Source organism: Lampris incognitus, chromosome 19 (assembly GCF_029633865.1).
Source record: "Lampris incognitus isolate fLamInc1 chromosome 19, fLamInc1.hap2, whole genome shotgun sequence".
NCBI lineage: Eukaryota > Metazoa > Chordata > Actinopteri > Lampriformes > Lampridae > Lampris > Lampris incognitus.
The window spans coordinates 11,505,584-11,528,047 of NC_079229.1; the positions used below are offsets into that span (position 1 = coordinate 11,505,584).

A 22,464-nucleotide genomic window follows, 5' to 3' on the forward strand; every position below is an offset into this window, starting at 1 on the left:
TCTCTCTCTCTCTCCTCTATCGCTCAATGGAGCGCTGACTGCACTGCCCAGCGGGGCCAATGATGCAGGGCCACCTCTGAGACTAGACAACACAATGTTATTGCAGAGAGAGAGAGAGAGAGGAGAAGGGAGAGACACTTGGCCCTTGTCCAGAGACAGAGAGAGGGAGACAGAGAGACAGACAGACAGAGACAGAGACAGTGAGAGACAGAGAGTGAGAGAGAGAGAAAGGGAAAGAATGAGGGAGACAGCCAGATAAAAAGAGAGAGCAAGAGAATGCAGGATATACCAAAATAGAGTGAGTTAGGGAGAAAGGTGGATGGGCAAGAGACAGACAGAGTGACAAAGAGGTAGAGCGAGAGCATGATGTACAGCAACAGAGAGAGAGAGAGAGAGAGAGAGAGAGAGAGAGAGAGAGAGAGAGAGAGAGAGAGAGAGAGAGAGAGAGAGAGAGAGAGAGACAGCGCGAGAGAGAGAGGGCAAGGGAGAAAGAGAGAGAACAAGAGAGAGAGAGGGTGAGGGAAAAAGAGAGAGAGGGCAAGGGAGAGAGAGAGGGAGAAAGAGGGGGGCGAGGGAGAGAGAGCGTGAGAGAGAACAGGTGAGGGAGAAAGAGAGCGAGAGGGCAAGGGAGAGATAGAGCGGGCTAGGGAGAAACAGAGAGAGGGAGAAAGAGAGAGGGGGAGAGGGAGAGCGTAAGAGAGAGAGCACGGGCAAGGGAGAAAGAGAGAGAGAGGGCAAGGGAGAGAGAGAGCGGGCGAGGGAGAAAGAGAGAAAGGGCGAAGGAGAAAGAGAGAGACAGAGAGTCCATGGAGCAGAGACGATGATGTTGGGGGTTCAACGAGTTCCTTGCGCGGTGAGTGTGCACTTTCACAGCATAAAATGCGATTCAGCCATGACAGAGACAGGGAGGGAGGAGAGAGGGAAGCCCAATCCAAGGAGGAGAGAAAGGATAAGTAGTGCTTTGTATGTATTTGTGAGTGTGTGTGTGTGTGTGTGTGTGTGAGTATGTGGGAAGCAGTAATGGAGAGAGAGAGAGAGAGAGAGAGAGAGAGAGAGAGAGAGAGAGAGAGAGAGAGAGAGGGAGAGAGAGAGCGAGAGAGTGAGAGAGGAGACTGCTCCTCTGACATGACAGCTCTTTGAAGCCCATTGAGAAAAGGCAGCCTGTTCGCCATGTCCTCTCTCTGCCTCTCTCTTCTGCTCAGTTTGAGCTTCATTTCCTGCCATCTCAAACGGCTGGAGGAAGGGGAGGAGCTGACAGGGAGTGACAGGTAGAATGACCAACGATCCACCAAGGAAATAATACAATGATGATGATGGATTACATTTATGTAGCGCTTTATCAAGACACCAAGTGCACTTCAAAGAGAAGGGGGTAACTCACTTCAACCACCACCAATGGGCAGCACCACCTGGGTGATGCACGGCAGCCATTTTGCACCAGAACGTTCACCACACATCAGCTTGAGGTGGAGAGGGAGGAATCATTGAGCCAATCACATGGGGGGATGATTAGAAGGCGCGGCACGGTGGTGCAGTGGTTAGCGCAGTCGCTTCACAGCAAGAAGGTTCTGGGTTCAAGCCCCAAGGTAGTCCAACCTTGGGGGTTGTCCCGGGTTGTCCTCTGTGTGGAGTTTGCATGTTCTTCCCATGTCTGCGTGGGTTTCCTCTGGGTGCTCCAATTTCCTCCCACAGTCCAAAGGCATGTAGGTAGGTGAATCGGCCGTACTAAATTGTCCCTAGGTGTGAATGTGTGTGTGTGTGTGTGTGTGTGCGTGTCGGCCCTGTGTGATGGTCTGGCGGCCTGTCCAGGGTGTCTCCCCGCCTACCACCCAATGACTGCTGGGATAGGCTCCAGCATCCCTGCGATCCTGAGAGCAGGATAAGTGGTTCGGATAATGGATGGATGGATAATTAGAAGGCCAGATGGAGAGAGCCACGTTGGGAATTTTGCCAGGACACCAGGAACCCCCTACTCTTTATAAGTGCCATGGGATCTTTAATGACCAGTGAGTCAGGATCTCGGTTTAACATCTCATCCGAAGGACGGCATCTCCTACAGCACAGTGTCCCCCTCACTGTACAGGTCCACTGAGATTTTTATTTTTAATAAGGACCAGGGGAAAGACTGCCCCATACTGGCCCACCAACCCCACATCCAGCAGCAACCTCAGTTTTCCCGGAAGGAATTCCATCCAAGTACTAGCCAAGCCCACAACTGTTAAGTTTCTGTCATTCGGCAGAGCCAGGGTACATGTTATTATGGCTGCCGGCAAATAAGATGTGACCATTTGTGTGTGTATGTGAGTGTGTGTGTGTGTGTGTGGGGGGGGGGGGGTTAATGAACTGACTGTGTGGAGGAGTTGGTCAACAAATCAATGTTCACTGGGCAAGTGAGCAGGTGTCAGCCATAATGGATGTGGTCCTCAGTCACCTAAAACAGATATTAAGAGCAGCTGCGTCTGTGGTGGAAGACATGACCCTCAAGTCTGTGGCCACACAGCTGACTGACAACAGGAAGCTGTGACCAGAAACAGTAGGGTGACATGAGGGAGAGGGAGAAGATGAGAGAATGATTTGTGCAGACTGATGGTGGGTTGCTGGAGATGAAGCTCACCAAGTCATGGATGACAGGACTGCTTTGACATGGAGACAGAGCTACGGTGATAAGATTCTGCAGTAAACACATACACAAGCACACACACGTGCACATCTGTTTCAGTCACCTTTGGGGCCATTACACAGACTTACATTCATTACCTAGCTCTTAATCCTAACCATAACCAGAACTACACGCCTAACCTTAACTTAACCCTTACCCAAATTTTAACCATCCATCCATCCATTATCCAAACCACTTATCCTGCTCTCACAGTGGCGGGGATGCTGGAGCCTATCCCATCTGACAGCAGGCGGGGAGACACTCTGGATAGGCCACCAGGCCATCACAGAGCTCCGCCAGGCCATCATTAAACCCCACCTTAATTATTTTGAGCTTCTAGTCAAGCTGGCATGTGAAATCTACCACATCATAATCAAACACTTATTGGTCAAAGTTTGAGCAGGTATGCCTACCATGCATTCATCCATCATCCAAACTGCTTATCCAGTCAGGGTTGTGGGAATGCTGGAGCCTATCCCAGCAGTCATTGGGGGGCAGGTGGGGAGACACCCTGGACAGGCCACCAGAACATCACAGGGCCCACACACACACACACACACACACACACACACACACACACACACACACACACACACACACACACACATTCATACCTACGGACAATTTTAGTACGGCCGATTCACCTGACCTACATGTCTTTGGACTGTGGGAGGAAACCGGAGCACCCAGAGGAAACCCACGCAGACGCAGGGAGAACATGCAAACTCCACACAGAGGACGACCCCCAAGGTTGGACTACCCCAGGGCTCGAACCCTAGACCTTCTTGCTGTGAGACAACCATGCTAACCACTGTGCCACCATGCAACCTGAACCACTGACCCAAAAATCAGCTTTTTCCTCAATTTTGCCCCCAATTCATAGATGGTTTCTGGTCTTCCTATCAAAATGGGGAATTTGGTCCCCATTTTGATAAAAAAAAAAAAACCTAATAAACAGACACACACACACACACACACACAGCTGCAGTGCAGTGTGTGTGACTGCTCTGGAGGAGCAATAAATGCCAGCGATGTCGACTCCTCTCACATTCATCTGACTGAACTCTTTACGTCTCATTAGTCCGCTCCAACATGCTGCACACCAACTGACATACTCGCTTTTTCAAGACTCGTCTGCAAAGAAGTCTTTTGCTTCCACACTCAACGATTATCAATAGCCTGATGTTAAAAAGGGCCGGTTCCCTGAAGGCAGGGTTTATACAAATCACAGAGATTATTATAGTCTCGCAGCTGAATTTCCACCGCACAGCATGCAAATGTACAGGAAAACGTCAAGTCATCGTTTCACTTTAACGTCTTACCCAAAGGCAGATTAGCAAATCCAGCGGCTATGTTGTATTGAGGTTTATCCAGAAAAATGGTGAGTACATATCTTTTAAACTCCATGATTCACCATTACCAGGGTTTCCACTCTTGAAGAAATCACTTTCCAGGAAATTTCAAGAATGATATCCATGACTTTTGCTTGGATATACAGTACATGACAGCTGGTGCTCACAGGAGGTCATATCGTTCAATATCAAATATTAATGGAAGCCTCAACGGTTTCTAAATGGACGGTGTAACATTAAGTTGATCACTGAACATAACGTCAAACATCAAGCACTGATCTGCAACCTCAGTGGCTAAAAATATATGCTCTCAGCTAAAATTACGCTAAAAATATTGCAATCTCAGCAGATAAAAACATGATTTCTATGATAACTTTATAGTTTTCTATAGCCTCAATAATATTTCCAGAACATTTAATCTTTGACTTGTTTTCCAGTCATGGAAAAAAAGTCAATACATTTTCTGTACTTTCCGGGATGTGTGGGAGTCCTGCAGCCAGCTGCACCAGCTAAGAATAAGGTCGATCGTAAGTTTAGGTGTAAAGTCCACCTTAACCTTACGTTCAGAGTAGCTAGTTTCAAACTAGCGCTGCACTGAATTTCGGCTGCACCAAGATCACTTAAAATGCAACTTAACTAGTAGTGCATAAAGTGATCCTTAATCAAAATATTGTCGCATTTAATGACATCACTATCCTTTCTTTTTAAATGTTATTTCTGATTTTTCCCCTTTTTTTCTCCCAATTTAGTGGCCAATCGATCCCTATTTTAATTCAAACATCCACCCTCGTACTGCATGTGTTCACCAGCTGCATCTCTCCGGCCGGCAGTCTCGAAGGAGACCGCCTCCCCACTTTCATGACAAGGCGACTCCAGGCCGAACCGCTGCTTTTTCCGACACACACAGAGACGCATTCACGTGACGAACACAAGCCGACTCCGCCCCCCTCCCGAAAACAGCGTTGCCAATGATTGCTGCTTCATCAAGTCCGCCATAGTCGGATCTGACGAGACCGGGGCGCGAACCCCAGTCCCCAGTGGGCAACTGCATCGACACAAAGCCAATGCTTAGACCGCTACACCACCGCGGACTATCGCTATCCTTTCAAGCCAATCAACAGCACCATACAATGTAAACAGGAAATACGGCATTTGACATTTGCTGATTCAAGTGTTCCAGCCTTCTGAATCAGAGGGAAAAGGCCTACGTCTGTCAATTTTGTAATAATTATCATAGCCGCCCTGCTGCCCTACATGAATGAATGTTAACCATTAGGTGTGTATTTATTTTGTACCGATGTGCATTTGCTCATTCACTATGGTTTGTGGAATGTGCTTTCACAGGTCAGACCTCTGACCAGTGCTGTCAATGATTGTCTACTAGCTATGGACTCTGATTCCACCTCTGTGCTTCTACTACTGAACCTCAGTGCAGCCTTTGACACAATTCATCACTGTATACTATTGACAAAATAAATTTTAATTTTGGTGTCTCTGGCTTAGCTCTCTCTTGGCTTAAGTCCTACTTATTTGAAAGAACACATTGTGTCTGCTATAATATTGCATCGAAATTCTCGGACGTTAAATATGGCATACCTCAGAGCTCGGTTTTTGGCCCTCTACTTTTCTCTCTTTATATTTCACTTCTTGACCAATGCAGTCATAGAATAAATGTCCATTGCTATGTGGATTATACTCAGCTGTATGTGCCTATAAAGGCTGATGATCATACTAAAATGACTAATTTAGAGGCCTGCTTGGCTGCTGTGAAAAATTGGATGTCACTAAATTACCTGCTTTTAAATTTGGATAAAACTGAGATGCTGGTCACTGGCCCTGCTCGACACAGACACCAATTTGATCAAGTACCTAACAATCGACTCAAAGAAGGTTGAATCAGTTCATCTGGACACAACGTTTATTGACAGATACGTTTCATCACTCAACTAAGTGACATCTTCAGTCCACTGAAGATGGAGTTGAGTGATATACAGAGTTTTCTTCTTGTTCTAATGATCAAGCATACTATATTTGTGCAAATATGAAAAAAAAGAAAGATGTGTGTTATGCATGTTTTTTCATAATAATAATAAAAAAGTTGCGTTTAAATGGAGTATTGCACAACCTGTATTTTTTCCACGTCCCGAGGACCAATCTGCAACACCAAAAGTCGGCATGCCCCGGTCCCCGCCTTTGCCTGCCGCCCGGCCTTTCAATGTTGTATTCTGTAAATTATGTTCACACAACATCCATTGCACATTGTCCATCTTGGGAGAGAGATCCTTCCTCTGTTGCTCTCCCTGAGCTTTCTTCCTATTTTTTCTCCCTGTTAAAGGGTTTTTTTTTCCCTTAGGGAGTTGTTCCTTATCTGATGTGAGGGTCTAAGGACAGGATGTTGTATTGCTGAAAAGCTCACTGAGGCAAATTTGTAATTTGTGATAATGGGCTATACAAATAAAAATGAGTTGACTTGACTATTGTTATTAATTAATGTACCTGAAACATTGGAAAATTAGAAACTGAAACATTCCCTCCTTGGCGGTGGGTTTTCCCTCGACAGTTATTACAGTGGCGTGCATGTTGACTTGTACTATGATGGTAGACTACTACAGTTAGTCATGGTATTTAATTGGACTTGCACTGTTTCGGTGTCAGTATTTACAGAAGTTTTGGCCCCATGGGTCTGGAGTTTGACTTGCCACCTTAAAAGTTAATGGAGAGGACAATATGAAATGGGGGGACAGATGGTGGAGGATTTAATAGTGGTCTGCATCTGTGCCAAAGACTTATTAGGAATGCTGTGTAAGAGGTTGGATGGGGAAAAAGAAAAGAAAACAAAAAAACACTACAGATGCTGAGAAAGCCGAAGATGTTGAACTTTAACTAGAGTGAAGTGCCCTTTAAACATAGAAGATGCAACCCATGTCAAAATGTTTTATTTTTTGGTGAGCGACACTTGTTAGCACAGAGTGAAAATGAGAAAATTCGGCAAATTACACTGTCATGCTTCTAGAAAAAAAAAAACTGACCTGAACTCACCATGAACGTTTCCTGTAAACATTCTGGCAACGTGACAAGTCCATTGGCTTCAAACTTGACAAAGTCTTTTCATATGCTAAATTCTAACTGCCTGTACCAATCCCCCTTGAGCTGGATTCCATTTTGAGTGTCATTCATTAGGGCTGGGCAGCAGCGATTGTAGGTCGGTGGGGCCGCTCTTTAATCTGCTGGAAAGACATTCCACTGCTTGCTTTGGCATGACTCATGCTCTGTCCCTGTGGGTCTCAGTGGATCTCCCTCTAATGTGGATTCAGTCAGTGAGAGGTTATGCACAGCTCCGATGAAACACTTGTTCACAGTTCACATTCAGAACAAGATTTTCCTGAAGTGCCCTGCCCCTATCTACCTCAGAGCTCTGCTCAGCTGCACAGGTTTGGCTCGTGGCTGTGCAAGCAGAGGGGGCGCAGGCTTAATGGAACTTGATCCTTTAAGAGTTCCGCCTATCTGGCTGAGAATGATGTGACCTACAGTCTACAATTCCATTTCCGGCAATGGGACATACCCAGCAAGCATTACTCGGCTGTCAACAGTGGATGAAATGTAGAGCAGGTCATAGAAATGGGCCAAGAGCTGAGTACTGCATCGGTTAAGATGGTCACACTCTTACCTTTGTGAAGTAGGCACATGACCTTTAAGCAGCACAAGCACACTCAAATAAAAGCATAACAGGCTCATATGTTCAGTTAAAGACAAGACATCTGCTCACATCCCCTAGCTCCAGGTGATTTTGGAAGAGTGGGCATATTGTTGGGTAGTTAGGCCCCACACAGAGTAGCCAAGGGATCTGGGTAGTTTAGTGCAGTGACCTGTTGATGAATGAGTGTTTAATGTACATTTTGGTGTCATCATGCAAGAATGTTGCTAAGCAGCAGAGGAGTATGCAGTCTGACAACGTTGTCTTTTCTTGCAATGAGGAAGGAGACCTTTAGGACTGTATACTGACTGCTGCCTGATAACATATTGCTTTGTAAAAAAATAACTGAAGCTAAAATGGTGCCTGGCGTTTGAGGGATCAACTCCTGAGGTTTTCCCTAATCATTCAATAATGGTGGGCACAGTGGTAGGTGAAAACCATTCTTTTTTTATGCTCCATCAGACTAGGGCAATAGACAAGAGTTGATCTCCCTTGGGGCGGGTATGCTCTGTTCCGTGGCATGATGGTCTATAAACTAGGGCTCATTTGAACTCGGTCTCCATGGTCACAGCCATCATTTAATTACTCTGCACAATAAAACTCAAACATCAAGGGGCGTCTGTTTAAACTAGGGATGGGGGGGGGGATGAGAACGGTCATCTAAGTGGTGTCTACTCCCGCTGAGAGGCTGGCCGCTGGCTCTGGCGTCGCTTGGCGGGCACTGTGCCCTGGGCCCAGCTGCAAAGCGGCTGCCAAGAGACTCGTGGTTCGAGTACATCTAGGAGAGTCAGGCATGCCACCTGGGCAATACCCGTTACAGTGGGACGATGTGTACATAGGGGGCCTGAAAAGGATGGGTTTGGGTGGGTTGATACAGAGTGTATATGTGTGGGAGTGTGTGGGGGGTAAGAGGATGGCAGCAAGACTGAAAGCAAGAGGAAGAGAGAGGGGTGGCCATCACTCGGCACTTTTTAAATGAATGGCCATTACCGCCATCAGCCCATCTCCATCCGTTCATTAGAGGAGCACGCTTCTTCTTGCTGATCACACTTTTGGCACCGAAGGCCCTGATCTCTTGGACCCTTACCCCAAACCAAATCTAAAATTAGTCTGTCTTCCAACCAACCTCACAGGCACTGAGACAGCCTAGACTCCAAAACTTTGTCATGGCCGATTCTTTAGTTTTTTCATTTATTCTTTGATTCATTTACAATACTCTCTTAATCTAATTTGGCATTGCATAGACAGGACAGGAAGACATGATGGAAAGGTCGCGAGCAGTGGCATGGCGTGGGGAAATTTTTTGAGGAAGCCAAGTGAGACAAGACCTCTAAAATCTATGTCACTTTTCTTTTGGGGGGGGGGGTCTTGATTGACAGGAGTACATCGCCGCTTTAACAGCCAATGTATAATGTAAGCTGATGAGCTATGACAGCGCCTGGTATCATTTTACACTAAACTGTATCATACAGATGCAGGACTTGCACACGCTAGTTATCCACCTTCTTGCTGTATCAAACACATCACTTACAAACCCTGTCGTATGTGCTTGACATACACAAATGCTTTCCACACTTATTGTTTAAAACTAGGCCTTCTTCTTCTTTCAGCTTGTTCCCCATTTCTCAGGGGTCGCCACAGCTTGTTTAAAACTATTTAAAACGACATGTTTAAAACTGGGCCAAATGTTCATTATACAACCCGACCTAAAAGACTAACAACCAAGTACCAGACCTGCAGAGGCTATAAACAATCACCATCTCATCTAAACAAGTAACCCGGCCCGATGGGTGCTGTCTATGGTGCTTATTTTCTGTGTAAACAACCGCAATAAAACCAGTTCAGTGGATTGACTAACACATGCAGCTAAATCTAGTTGAGCAAGACACAATACATCTACGGAACGAAAATACATCAAAAATTGCCCACATAGCTACATGGGCAGTTCCATCAGCAGTAAAGCCACAGAGAGAGAAGGGGGTGTGCATTTCACTCACCCTATTTGAAGAGGAAGGCCATTCTCAATAGGCCTGGAGGCCTATTCCTATTCCAGGAGTCACTGGGCGGCAGACAAAGAGACACCCTGGACAGGCCGCCAGTCCATCACAGGGCCGACACATTCACACCTAGGGACAATTTAGTATGGCCAATTCACCTGACCTACATGTCTTTAGACTGTGGGAGGAAATCGGAGCACCTGGAGGAAACCCACGCAGACACGGGGAGAACATGCAAACTCCACACACAGGACGACCTGGAATGACCCCCAAGGTTGGACAACCCCAGGGTTTGAACCCAGGACCTTCTTGCTGTGAGGTAACCATGCTAACCACTGTGCCACTGTGCCCACTAAAACATACTGGAATCAATTCACCTTACATTTTGTGAAGTTTTTACTGCATCACAGATAGGACATCTTTTTGGCTGTATTGTCCAGTGGGGCCAGCCCTTACAAACGCAAATGTTCCTGACTTACTGACTTAAGGTGCAGATACACAGAATCCGGCAAGGACACACCGGACCAGTGAACGCTCTGGCTGGTGGGCGGTGCTTGGTTTCGGGTTGTCCATTTTCAACATGGTGGCCAGGTCAAAAACTCTCATTACAACTAGATAGTACACTAAAATATGTCTGTGAAAACATCTGAGGCAAGAAATAGGCAAAGCATGAACAGAATCTTGATTGATATTTGATCAGCATTGCCCAGCTTGACAGTTTGATCGGAGTTTCACAAGCCAGGTGCGTTGTGCTGGACAGACTCATTTGCATAAAGTTGAGGTCGAGTTGTGTTTATGTAAACTCAGATAGGACGAATTGCCCGTCAACTTGCCATGCCATGTCCACCATGCACCGCGCAAGCTGGATCTCCTACTTGCCATAGAAAATGAATAGGATCCATCAACTTGACATCCATCAACAGATCCAATGTATCTGCATAGTTAGAGTGACTGACTGACCGAAGGTGCAGCTACACCAGATCACACTCCTCTCATGAGCTACTAGCAGCGACTATAGCCTAACTATTGAGTTAGAGTGAGAATTATTAGGGTCTTCAGGGTGTTGGTGGTAACTGAAGGGGTGTCACACCCAGACTTTCCAGTGATCATGGCAGCAGTGATGGTAGCCAGGTAATTATTTCATATATAAAAAAAAAATTGTGCTATTTAACTGTGTAAATAATCAAGGCTTGAAAACTGTAGTTGCGGTCCAGCCATATACTAAGTTTTAACCTAGTTTTCACTAACTAGTGAAAACAAACCAGGACAGAAACCTCTCACCAACACCCAGCAGGTAATCACAATGACAATGGCCGTGGCAAGACGGTAGCCTCATTTGATTGGTTATTTTTTCACCAAGGGAGGCCAAGTCCGGTCTAGTTTTCCTGTGGACTTGTAGGGAAGTACAATACAGTGTTTCACCACACACAATAACTGACAACCAACACGTTAACATGTTTAGAGGGATCCTGTTCCATGCACCGTGGGGAAGAGATGCAGCAACAGCACAGAAGATTAACGAAACTGTTAAAGCGGTTTTATTAAAATGACAACTACAGTCTGAAAAATAGGGGAAGCCTGGCTTCCCTTGGCCTCCGAGAGGAAATGCCACTGATCGCTAGTCTATCATAGGGACAACACACATCATCACTCACACACCCTTCATACCGATAGGGAATAGTCTCCACTCTTCTTGGGTAATCCTTTTCAAGGACATTTTTCACGACTTTTGTGTGGACATACATAACAATCGGCATGGTGGCCCAGTGGTTAGCGCAGTCGCCTCACAGCAAGAAGGTCCTAATTTCAAGCCCCGGGGTTGTCCACCCTCGGGGGTCATCCCAGGTCGTCCTCTGTGTGGAGCTTGCATGTTCTCCCTGTGTCTGCAGTGGGTTTTCTCCGGGTGCTCCAGTTTCCCCCACCATCAAAAAAGACATGGATGTTAGGGTTAATACCCCTGTCTGTGCCCCTGACCAAGGCATGGTAAGATAAACTGGAGATGGTCCCCGGTCACTGCACGGTGGCTGCCCACTGCTCCTAGCTACACAGCTAGGATGGGTTAAATGCAGAGGAATTTCCCCACGGGGATTAATACAGTATATCAAATATCAACCGTTGCTCACAGAATGGCATATTATTCAGTATTATCTATCAGTGGAAGCCTAAGCAGTCTCTTAATGGACTGTGTTAGTCAATCCTGATCACTGAACATACCTCCCAAGACTGTGATCTCAGCTAAAACTTAGGCTAAAAATATTCCATCTCGGCAAGAAAAATAAGATTTTTTTTTAACCTTTTCATTAATTTTCTATCAATTTTATCATTTCCTAGGTGTTTTCCATGATTGACAAATTAGTCGATGAACCTTCAGGTTTTCCAGGATGCGTGGGAACCCTGGTGCAGGAGGAAAACTGCAGTAGTACATGTATGTGAACAAGGAAGAGCACGCAAACTCACAGGGAATGCTGGGGGCTGAGATCCTGGGGCTCTGAGGCAACAACGCTTCCCACTGACCCAACATGCACTCTTAAAATGATACTGCTAAAGATTTTCATGCAAATATCCTTTTGGTGCTTGCTGCCATCCCTGGCGTAAACGCCCCACACACTGTGCAATATTGACCGTCTCACACAAAATTTCCCTAACATGGGCGAATCGTTCATTCTGAATGTTGGTCAGTTATCTTCAGCCATTCAGTGTGACAGGGTTAAAGACAGCCGCCAGAGTCGCATCAGCACACATGAAGTTCTAGCACTGTCAGAAAAGTAAGCCATCATCATGTAGTGTGGCAGTGGACATGGCTACACCACCATCCTGGTGAGTGAAATAGAAGGAAACGACGACATCCATAGGGATTGTGAATAACAGAAAATCCCATAATTATTTTTTACAGAAGGATCACACTCCTCGGTACGCTCCCTTTCTGTGCATGTGCTGCTGTTGGGGGATCGATGAAAGTCATCCGCTAGTCCAAAATACCCATGTGCAGGCAGCTGCGTGGAAAGCATCTGAGGATATTACTATACTTCCAAGCTCGTTTTGGAGAATTCCCGACCCATGTTTCTCTTCTTCCTGAGATTCTCTCGGGACAAAAAAAGAAAAGAGAAAAAAAAAAGCCACATATTGAGGCCTTGACATGTTTTTTTTTCCTCCAGACCAATTTAAGACCATTTCATCTCAGCAACTGGATCATGCCTGCTGCAAAAAGCCGTGGGCACAGACGACATGCTGGCTGACACGCCGGTAGTCTCCCCCTTCATACAACGTGACAAGGAGTGTGTGTCAAAATGTTTGTCAATCCTTTTCCTTTTGACAATGTGACAAATGTGCAAGATGGCTAAAACCACATCTTGCACATAACACATAACACAGGCCCTTGTCTGGTATATACAAGACAACAGCAAATACATGAATACCCAATTTATGAACACTTTTGTAGTCGCTTATTTTAATTACTACTCTAGATCAGAACTTTCCCGGGAAAATTATGTCACGCTTTCCTGAGAAAATGATATGTCAGGTTTTCACTATAGCAGCAAAGTGCAGAAGATGAAGGCAGGAAGCAACAGTTTGAAGAAGAAGCAAGAAGAAGCAAAGTCGTTGTGGACAACAAGCAGATATGGCACAGTAGATACATTATCAATGGCGGCACGGTGGCCCAGTGGTTAGCGCTGTCACCTCACAGCAAGAAGGTCCTGGGTTCGAACCCCGGGGTTGGCCAACCTTGGGGGTCATCCCAGGTTGTCCTCCGTGTGGAGTTTGCATGTTCTCCCTGTGTCTGCAGTGGGTTTTTTCCGGGTGCTCCGGTTTCCCGCACCATCCAAAAGACATACTACATGTTAGGGTTAATACTCCTGTCTGTGCCCCTGACCAAGGCAATGGAAAGAAGAACTGGCATTGGTCCCCGGGTGCAGCACGGTGGCTGCCCACTGCTCCTAGCTACACAGCTAGGATGGGTAAAATGCAGAGAAAGAATTGCCCCACGGGGATTAATACTGTAGTATATCAAAATCAAATCAAATCAAAATGCTGGCTTAACTGTGTTTTTGTAGGCGGTAGGGAAGGCGCTGATCTAACAGGACAAGCAACTCCACTTCATTAACTCCTCAATCCACAGGATTTTGCATTATTTTATTCATTTGAATCATTCAATTCATTTTATTCATTGTTTCATTCAGAATCACCACTTTCACCACGTTTGGTGACAGTGATGATTCTGAAGGACTACTACAGTCGAACTGCATTCCTACATGGTTGGATGTCGGAGCCAGAGAGAAACAGACCTGTCGTCATAGACTCTCTTGGACTACAAACAAGATGTTGCAGCCATTGTTGCTCGTGTCCCGACAGCTGACCAGTAAATAGTCCGCACCCTTGGGAAAAAAAATGCAATCCTTGGAACCAAGTTAACGCAGGCAGTCTAAACATCATCAAACTACCGCAGCACATTTTTCTACAGTAATACTGATCACCTTTCCACCAAAAGCATCGCCACATGGGTGTCACTTGTCAATCTTTTTTTCCTGCTCGGGTCGTTTCCAATATGTACGCGTTTGCCGCTGCACCAGTGTTCATCCTACCCGGTCGAAACATTTCAACAGTGGTATACGATGACTGGAGAGTGTCTCCAACCACGGTGAAGATGACAGCTAGTATTATGTAACCTAACTCCATGGCCCAGATGGCTAAAATCATGACTTATTACTCGAGAAATGTTAAGGATTGCAGCTTTAACACTTAAAACGCTAAACCATTTCTGCAGTAGTTGCAAGTGTTTCTCCAAGGCACTCTCTCTCCTCCTTTCTCTCTTTCAGTGTTCCCTGGTTAATTGTAGCACTGCCACAGCACTGCCAAGATGCCGGCCTGCGGGCTGTTATTACTTGCACCCTGTCATTAGCTCTTCCAGCATACATGGTACGAACGAGCTGAGTCTCCACACAGGACACGAAGCGGATCAATGCCGTCAAATTCCCAACAATCGCACCAATTCAACACCCCTGAATCAACAGCCAGCAGCAGCAGGCAGGACTGAACTCTCCACCGTCTGTAAATATCTGCCAGGGACACTGCCAGAAATTCTGAACCCTGTTGACAAGCTGTCAGAAATCCCACACTTCTTAAGATATCCTTTTCCAGGACTTTAAAGACATTTTCCATGAATTTTGCTTGGATATAAATGACAGCCTTTGCTCACGGAAGGCCACATTGTTCGATATTATGAATAACTGCTCCCTGTGCAATAACTGAACATGTGAACATGCTGCTGCATCTCGTTCTCAATGTAGCATCTGCTATCTCTTTTATTTTTATACCACTGCTCTTGATCCATCCATCCATCCATTATCCAAACCGCTTATCCCAGTTGGGGTCGTGGGGATACTGTCATTGGGCAGCAGGTGGCGGGACACGCTGGACAGGCCGCCAGTCCATCACAGGGCCAACACACACACACACATACACACACACATACATTCTCACCTAGGAACAATTTAGTATGATCGATTCACCTGACCTACATGTCTTTGGATTGTAGGAGGAAACTGGGGCAACCGGAGGAAACCCACGCAGACACGGGGAGAATATGCAAACTCCACTAAGAGGACAACCCAGGACGACCCCCAAGGTTGGACTACCCCGGGGTTCGAACCCAGGACCTTCTTGCTGTGAGGCAACCCTGCTAACCACAGCACCACTAACCACGGTGCCACCGTGCCGCTCTTGCTCTTGATCCACCCTGCTTTTACATATGCATACAGTACATAAGTACATATATAAGTATACAGCTCTTTATTCAATTCTATTTTACAAGCACAAAGTTCTTCAGTTTAGTCTAGTTCTTCATATTTTGTATATTCCCTATAGTTTTTTTGCTTTATATTCCTGCTATTGTGTGTATTTTTGATATTGTGTATATTATATATTGTGTATATTTGTGAGATCGTGTCTTTGGATCATGCAAACTGTAACGACACTTTAATTTCCCTTAGGATCAATAAAGTAACGATCTGTCTACCAATTAATCAATCAATCAATCAGTGGAAGCCTCAACAGTCACTGAATGGACATGATAACTTTAAACTGGTACTGAAGATACCCCCCCCCAACTTCAAACTCAGATGTGAAATCTCAGAAGCTAAAGAAATTTCTTAAATATGCAATCTCAGCAAGTTAAAATACAATTTTATCATAACTTGACAACTTTCCATGACCTCAACCATATTTCCAGGACAGTTGATAGATCTTTTTTTTTTAATCATTTTCCAGTGTTTTCCATGACTGGAATACTAGTCAATAAATTCCCAGGTTCTCTAGGACCTATGGGAACTCTGAATATGAAGCCGGGCCCTCACTGGCCAGGGGGCGCTACTGAAGGGTTGAAATGGGGAATACTTTAACACAAGCCTAAGCTGGAGGCAAGGCAGAGGTGATACCGAAGTCAGTTGTGTGAGACTAAGGTCGCATTCACACAGAATCAGGCAATGCGATGCCTTGCCGTAGTGGTGTGCTGCAGTGTGGGTATGTCACTACATGGCCCACTGCGATCGCTGAAATGGACCATCGCAGCGACCATGGCCCACACGTGTGTCTTTGGTCTGATCGCTGGCTTACGTTATTGACCACAGCAGTGTTTGGTCGAGCCGTGTTCCGGCAAAAGTTGAATCTGGTGAGGCGTCTGGGTAGCATAGCGGTATATTCTGTTGCTTACCAATAAGGTGATCGCTGGTTCGAATCCCCGTGTGGCCTCCAGCTTGGTCGAGCATCCCTACAGACACAATTGGCCGTGTCTGCGGGTGGGAAGCCGGATGTGGGTATGTGTCCTGGTCGCTGCACTAGTATCTCCTCTGGTCGGTCGGGGTGCCTGCTCGGGGGGGAGGGGGACCTGGGGGAATAACGTGATCCTCTCACGTGCTACGTCCCCCTGTTGAAACTCTTCACTGTCAGGTGAAAAGGAGTGGCTGGTGACTCCACATGTATCGCAGGAAACATGTGGCAGTCTGCAGCCCTCCCCGGGTCGGCAGAGGGATGTAGCAGCGACCGGGACGGCTCGGAAGAGCGGGCCAAGTACAACTGGCCAAGTACAATTGGGGAGAAAAGGGGACCCCCCCCCCCAAAAAAAAGTTGAATCTGGTTCAAATTTCTTGCCGGGTGTCGTTGTGTTGTGTTTTCTTTTTAGGGGGGGGGGCGAACCCCCTGCGGTACGCACTGCTGCAGCCTGAACACACAACCCTCATTGAAAATGAATGGGAGGACTTATGTTTTTGCCGCATTGCCTGATTCTGTCTGAATGCAGCATAAGAGGCCCATTGTCACATTTTGTCAGGAGGCCTGGAGTTACTGGCACCTCCTGTATCCTGATTTGACACATCCAGCTTTGAACAGGATGATCTCTTCTCTCTGAAGTGGCCTCTCTTGCCTTGGGTGTCCAAAAGGGGCATCACCCTCCCCCTGCTAGTGGAGTCCCTGCTGGGTCACTACACTACCAGTACTGACTGCTGCCCATTACTGACCTCAACAGGCCAACACATCTCTTCAGATTTTAGACATATTTAGTAACAGAAAATTCTTCAAGGAATGCTGAAAATGGCAGGGAGGAGATATGATTATTACTTTGTGCCACAATGAGAGTTAAAATAATATGTGCATTTATTTGCCCCTTAGCCAAACCAGGGTTCATGTCCAACAAGGGTCAACCCCTCTCCCTTATTGCCAAGCCCAACTCCCCTACTTGAGTATAGGTTCATGCCCCAACTCTGCCCATCAGTATGTTCACATCCATCATCCAAACCGCTTATCCTGCTCTTACCCTGCGCTATTCCCCCCAGTTCCCCCTCCCCCCAAACAAGCGCCCAGACCGACCAGAGGAGGTGCTAGTGCAGCGACCAGGAGACATACCGATATCCGGCTTCCCACCCGCAGACACGGCCAATTCTGTCTGTAGGGATGCCCGGCCAAGCCGGAGGTAACACAGGGATTCGAACCGGCGATGACTGTGATGGACTTGAACAAGCTGTAGGTTTAGGGGAAGGGTAACATAGTTTTGCGCTCTCTCTCTCTCTCTCTCTCTCTCTCTCTCTCTAATGTATACTCTCTCACCCAGATGCACACTTGTGGTAAACTAGGAGGGGTTTTTTGAAAGGCTCATAAGGAATTATTTTAACTCCCAACCTGCTTTCAAGGTACCGCAATTTGGCACCGATTGGTTCAATGTGAATCACTACTTGGTGGTACCAACGTATTTCAGTCCCAAAAGTACCGAGTTTGGTACCCAACCCTATCCACAATCACCCTCTAATCACACACACAGAGACACACAAACACACACCTCTTGTGTATAGGTATATGATTATCTTTTCTCTCCTCATGTAAGGCACACTGTATTTCATTTTTATGCATGACATGTGCTCAATAAGCAGAGATTGACAGATTAATGGACTGATGGATGAATGGATTGACTGACTGATTTGTCTGGTTAAGGACAGGAGCATATTTTTTCTGTCACTTCAGGACCGAATTGTATAGAGGACAGGTTCAAGAAGTGGTGAGTAGGCAGGATGGCAATTAAGAAACGGTTTGTGTGTGTGTGTGTGTGTGTGTGTGTGTGTGTGTGCATATGAGTAAGAGTGTGAGTCTATTAAACTGTGACAGTGCAAAATTGGAGGACAGGAAAGGCAGAGGCAGAAGAATAATGGACACTTACCACCACTGAGCAGCTTCATGACCAGCCACAGCTCATCTTTAACCACGAATGAGGTGTAGTAGGACACGATGTTGGGGTGGTGGCACTGGCTCATGGCCTGGATCTCTTTCTGTCGGGGGGGGGGGGGGGGGCAGACAGAGAATTTTTTTCATTTTATTCTAAAACAAGTCTTTATTTAACAAAAAATGTTAAAAAAATAGACTTGACATTTTTAACAAGATGAACAATATTTGTCAACTTACAGACAAGTACTGAACATACATCTTTAACAATCCCCCAAAAACATCTTCCAATTTTTTCTCCCTGTTAAAGGGGTTTTTAGGGAGTTGTTCCTTATCCAATGCAAGGATCTAAGGACAGGATGTTGTGTTGCTGTAAAGCCCCCTGAGGCTAATGTGTAATTTGTGATATTGGTCTATACAAATAAAATAGACTTGACTTTTATCTGAGCTCTGCAGCAACAATCAGCTCATCCTCTATGTTGAACACACAGCACCCCTGTATAGCACCACATGGTGTGAATTTGAGAGAGAGAGACAGACAGACAGACAGACAGACAGACAGACAAACAAACAGACAGACAGACAGACAGACAGACAGAGAGCGGTGGAGGGCGAGTGAGAGAGGCAGAGCGAGAGAGAGAGAGCGAGAGAGATGGCGGGAGAGAGAGATAGAGAGAGAGAGAAAGAGAGAGAGAGAGAGACACAGAGAGAGAGAGAGAGAGAGTAGGGTCCTTAGTTATCAGTTGTGTCCTCATTTCTTTGTGTTGTCTGCTACATTACTTGAGTGTTGTACTATGAATGTGTAACATAACTGATTCCAGCTTTGCTGCTATTGCTTTTGACAGTCAAGCCAATACAGCATCTTGAATTAATATGAGAGGAAAAAGAATGAAAGAGCCCAAGAGACAGCAACAGAGCAGGAGACAGAGATTTTAACCTGCAGTGATTTATTCACTTTTTTTTTAACACCTGTTACCAAACACATGTCTCTGGTAGCTGGATAGAAACCTGATCCCACTCCTCCACTGCTTTGCTGCACAGTATGACAACAGGCTGAGCTCAAAACCAAACCGTGTACTGTTACGTTCTGACAGGAGCAGATGACCTACGCGACTTGGAGAAATGGCTCCACTTACCCGTGGCCAATCTGCAGCCACCGGTGACAACAGGGGCAGTAAGTTTGATCCCAACGAAGCTAAATCCTCTGCTTTTAAGGTGATACACTGACTATAAGAACACATGTCCGTGTTCCCAGCAAACCTAGTCTACATGAAGCAGACCACATCTGGCCCTGGCTGAATGTACAGCACTCAGAACCTGCAGAAAATAATCAGCGCTTAGTCACGCTCAGCCGACAGTGGGTTCCTGTGCCCTTGATTTAGCAGTCATTACTGAAATTTAGGGTGTCCGCTTAAAGCAGCTCCATGACGTCAGTAGACAGGAAAAATTAGTGAGGTCAGTATGACGAAGAGGAAGCAGCAGATGATTTCAGTCCTCTTTCCTCTCCATGCAGCAGTGGAGCTCTGTGTGTGTGTGTGTGTGTGTGTGTGTGTGTGTGTGTGTGTGTGTGAGTGAGTGAGTGAGTGAGTGAGTGAGTGAGTGAGTGAGTGAGTGAGGAAGTAAGAGTAAGCAAGTGAGTGAGTGAGTGAATGAGAGTCAGAGAATTAATGCGTGCGAGAGTAAGCGAGTGAGTGAGTGAGAGTCAGAGAATGAGTGAGTGAGTGAGTGAGTGAGTGAGTGAGTGAGTGAGTGAGTGTCAGAGAATGAGTGCGTGCGAGAGTAAGCAAGTGAGTGAGTGAGAGAATCAGAGAATGACTGAAAGAGAGTAAGCAAGTGAGTGAGAGAGTGAGTGAGTGAGTGAGTAAGAGCGTGAGAGTGAGAGGGTGAGAAAGAGTAAGAGTGAGTGAGTGAGGAAGTAAGAGAGTAAGCAAGTGAGTGAGTGAGTGAATGAGAGTCAGAGAATGAATGTGTGCGAGAGTAAGCGAGTGAGTGAGTGAGTGAGAGTCAGAGAATGAGTGAGAGAGTAAGCAAGTGAGTGAGTGAGTGAGTGAGTGAGTGAGTGAGTGAGTGTCAGAGAATGAGTGAGTCAGAGAATGAATGAGTGCGAGAGTAAGCAAGTGAGGGAGTGAGAGTCAGAGAATGACTGAATGAGAGAGTAAGCAAGTGAGTGAGAGTGAGTGAGTGAGTGAGTGAGTGAGTGAGTGAGTGAGTGAGTGAGTGAGTGAGTGAGTGAGTGAGAGAGAGAGTAAGAGTGAGTGAGTGAGAGAGTGAGTGAGAGAGTAAGAGAGTGAGAGAGAGAGAGCGATAATATATGTGTGCATTAGAGCCCAGCAGCTTGGGTAGCAGAGGGGATGAGGTAATGTTGGCAGAGAAGTCTCATCCATCACTCCAGCACTAGTCCCAAAGTCATCATAGGATGGATGAATAGCCTCCCAAAGAAGGGCCTAGTTCACTTCAGGAGGTGGGACCAGTGCGTTGTTGAGGTTTTTTTTTTTTTTTACTTTTTGAGTTACAGACTTTCTGGTTGAATGCAACAGTCAGAGCCTCACAATTTAAGCACCTCTTTATACTTTAAATCACAACCTCTTTCCTCTGCTCACTTTTTCCATTTGGCATGTCGCAGCAAATAAAGTAACTGAACCAGTGTTAAGACCCGTTCACATCAAGTATCGTTGACTACGGCCGCTCATTCACTATGAAAACAAAGGAATAATTCTGTTTACAACCCAGGTCGTATTTCATAGTTCCTGCCATCATACACATCGGTTATGCAAAACTGCCTCGCTGATATGCGATCATTTTACCCACCCGCTTCATTGTGGAGATTTTGGACTTGAGAGCACCGTTACACACTGCCGTCTTACGAGATATGGTTAACAAACCCAGTACATAATTCAGGTATTTCAAATTGAAAGTAAACATAAATGTTAAACGTTAGTACCCAAAATGTCCTATTTTCCTAATGGTTCATCACGTTGCTGAGCTGGTTACTGGTTCAACTGCAGGAATGACCCACCGCAGTCCCCATCAACAAACTACCCAGCCAGAACAACAGAGACGCCATGGGAAATCACAGTCTAACCGACACACTAGGCGGTGGTCGTTGTTATCGAAAGGAAGGTCTGTTTACCACTGTGTCCTTACTGAAGGCAACGCGAGCGAGCATCAAAATCAGTTTGACTGCTTTGTTCTCTATTGAAATGTCCTAACTGGTTAGTGCGGTCGCCTCACAGCAGGAAGGTCCTGGGTTCAAGCCCCGGGGTAGTCCATCCTTGGAGGTCGTCCTGGGTGGTCATCTGTATGGAGTTTGCATGTTCTCCCCGTTTCTGCATGGGTTTCCTCCCACAGTCCAAAGACATGTAGGTCAGGTGAATCGGCCGTACTAAATTGTTCCTAGGTGTGAATGTGTGTGTGTCTATGTGTGTTTGTGTGTGTGTGTGTGTGTGTGTGTGGACCCTGTGATGGCCTGGTGGCCTGTCCAGGGTGTCTCCCCGCCTGCTGCCCAATGACTGCTGGGCTAGGAACCAGAACCAGAACCCCCACGACCCTGAGAGCAGGATAAGCGGTTTGGGTAATGGATGGATGTGTATAGCTGTGCTCTTGTGTCTAATATCTTCACAAAGGTCACACACGGAGACAAAAATTCTGAAAATGAGACCCAGGCTATAAAAAAACCCCAACAGAATTATCCTTTAATGTGCCTTGGCCGATTCAATTAGCATCAGGCTACTCGTTTTAATTCAGGCAGCCAGAGACCAAAGATGCTCGACAGGCTGACAACAGAAACATGTTGGTCACAGGAAACACTCCCGTTGAAAACGTATGTAACAGCAAAGTGATCCACGAAGGTCACAGGTCAAACGACGATCACCCATGTTGGCTAGTCTATCAGCAAGAAGTGCCTGCTCTACAACAACTTGCCAACCCAGCATTAATGGCTCCCATGAAGTCATGACAGTCGAGGCTGCTGCCTGCGGGGGAAAGCAGATTGTGGTCGGTAGAGTCTGAGGTGCGACCACGCCTCGCCCCGAGAGCGCAGGTAATGGCATAACGACGCCTTCT

At 46.2% G+C, this 22,464-nt stretch overlaps 1 protein-coding gene across 2 annotated transcripts in view; it reads right to left on the reverse strand.

Annotated features, from left to right (window-relative positions):
* Positions 1 to 22,464, reverse strand: part of oxsr1b (oxidative stress responsive kinase 1b) — a 95,311-nt gene that overhangs the window by 39,674 nt on the left and 33,173 nt on the right. For both annotated transcript variants that reach the window (XM_056299467.1, XM_056299466.1), the window contains exon 3: positions 18,401 to 18,509. In XM_056299467.1, coding sequence (XP_056155442.1) covers positions 18,401 to 18,509 — 109 coding nt within the window. The remainder of the gene's footprint in view (positions 1 to 18,400; positions 18,510 to 22,464) is intronic.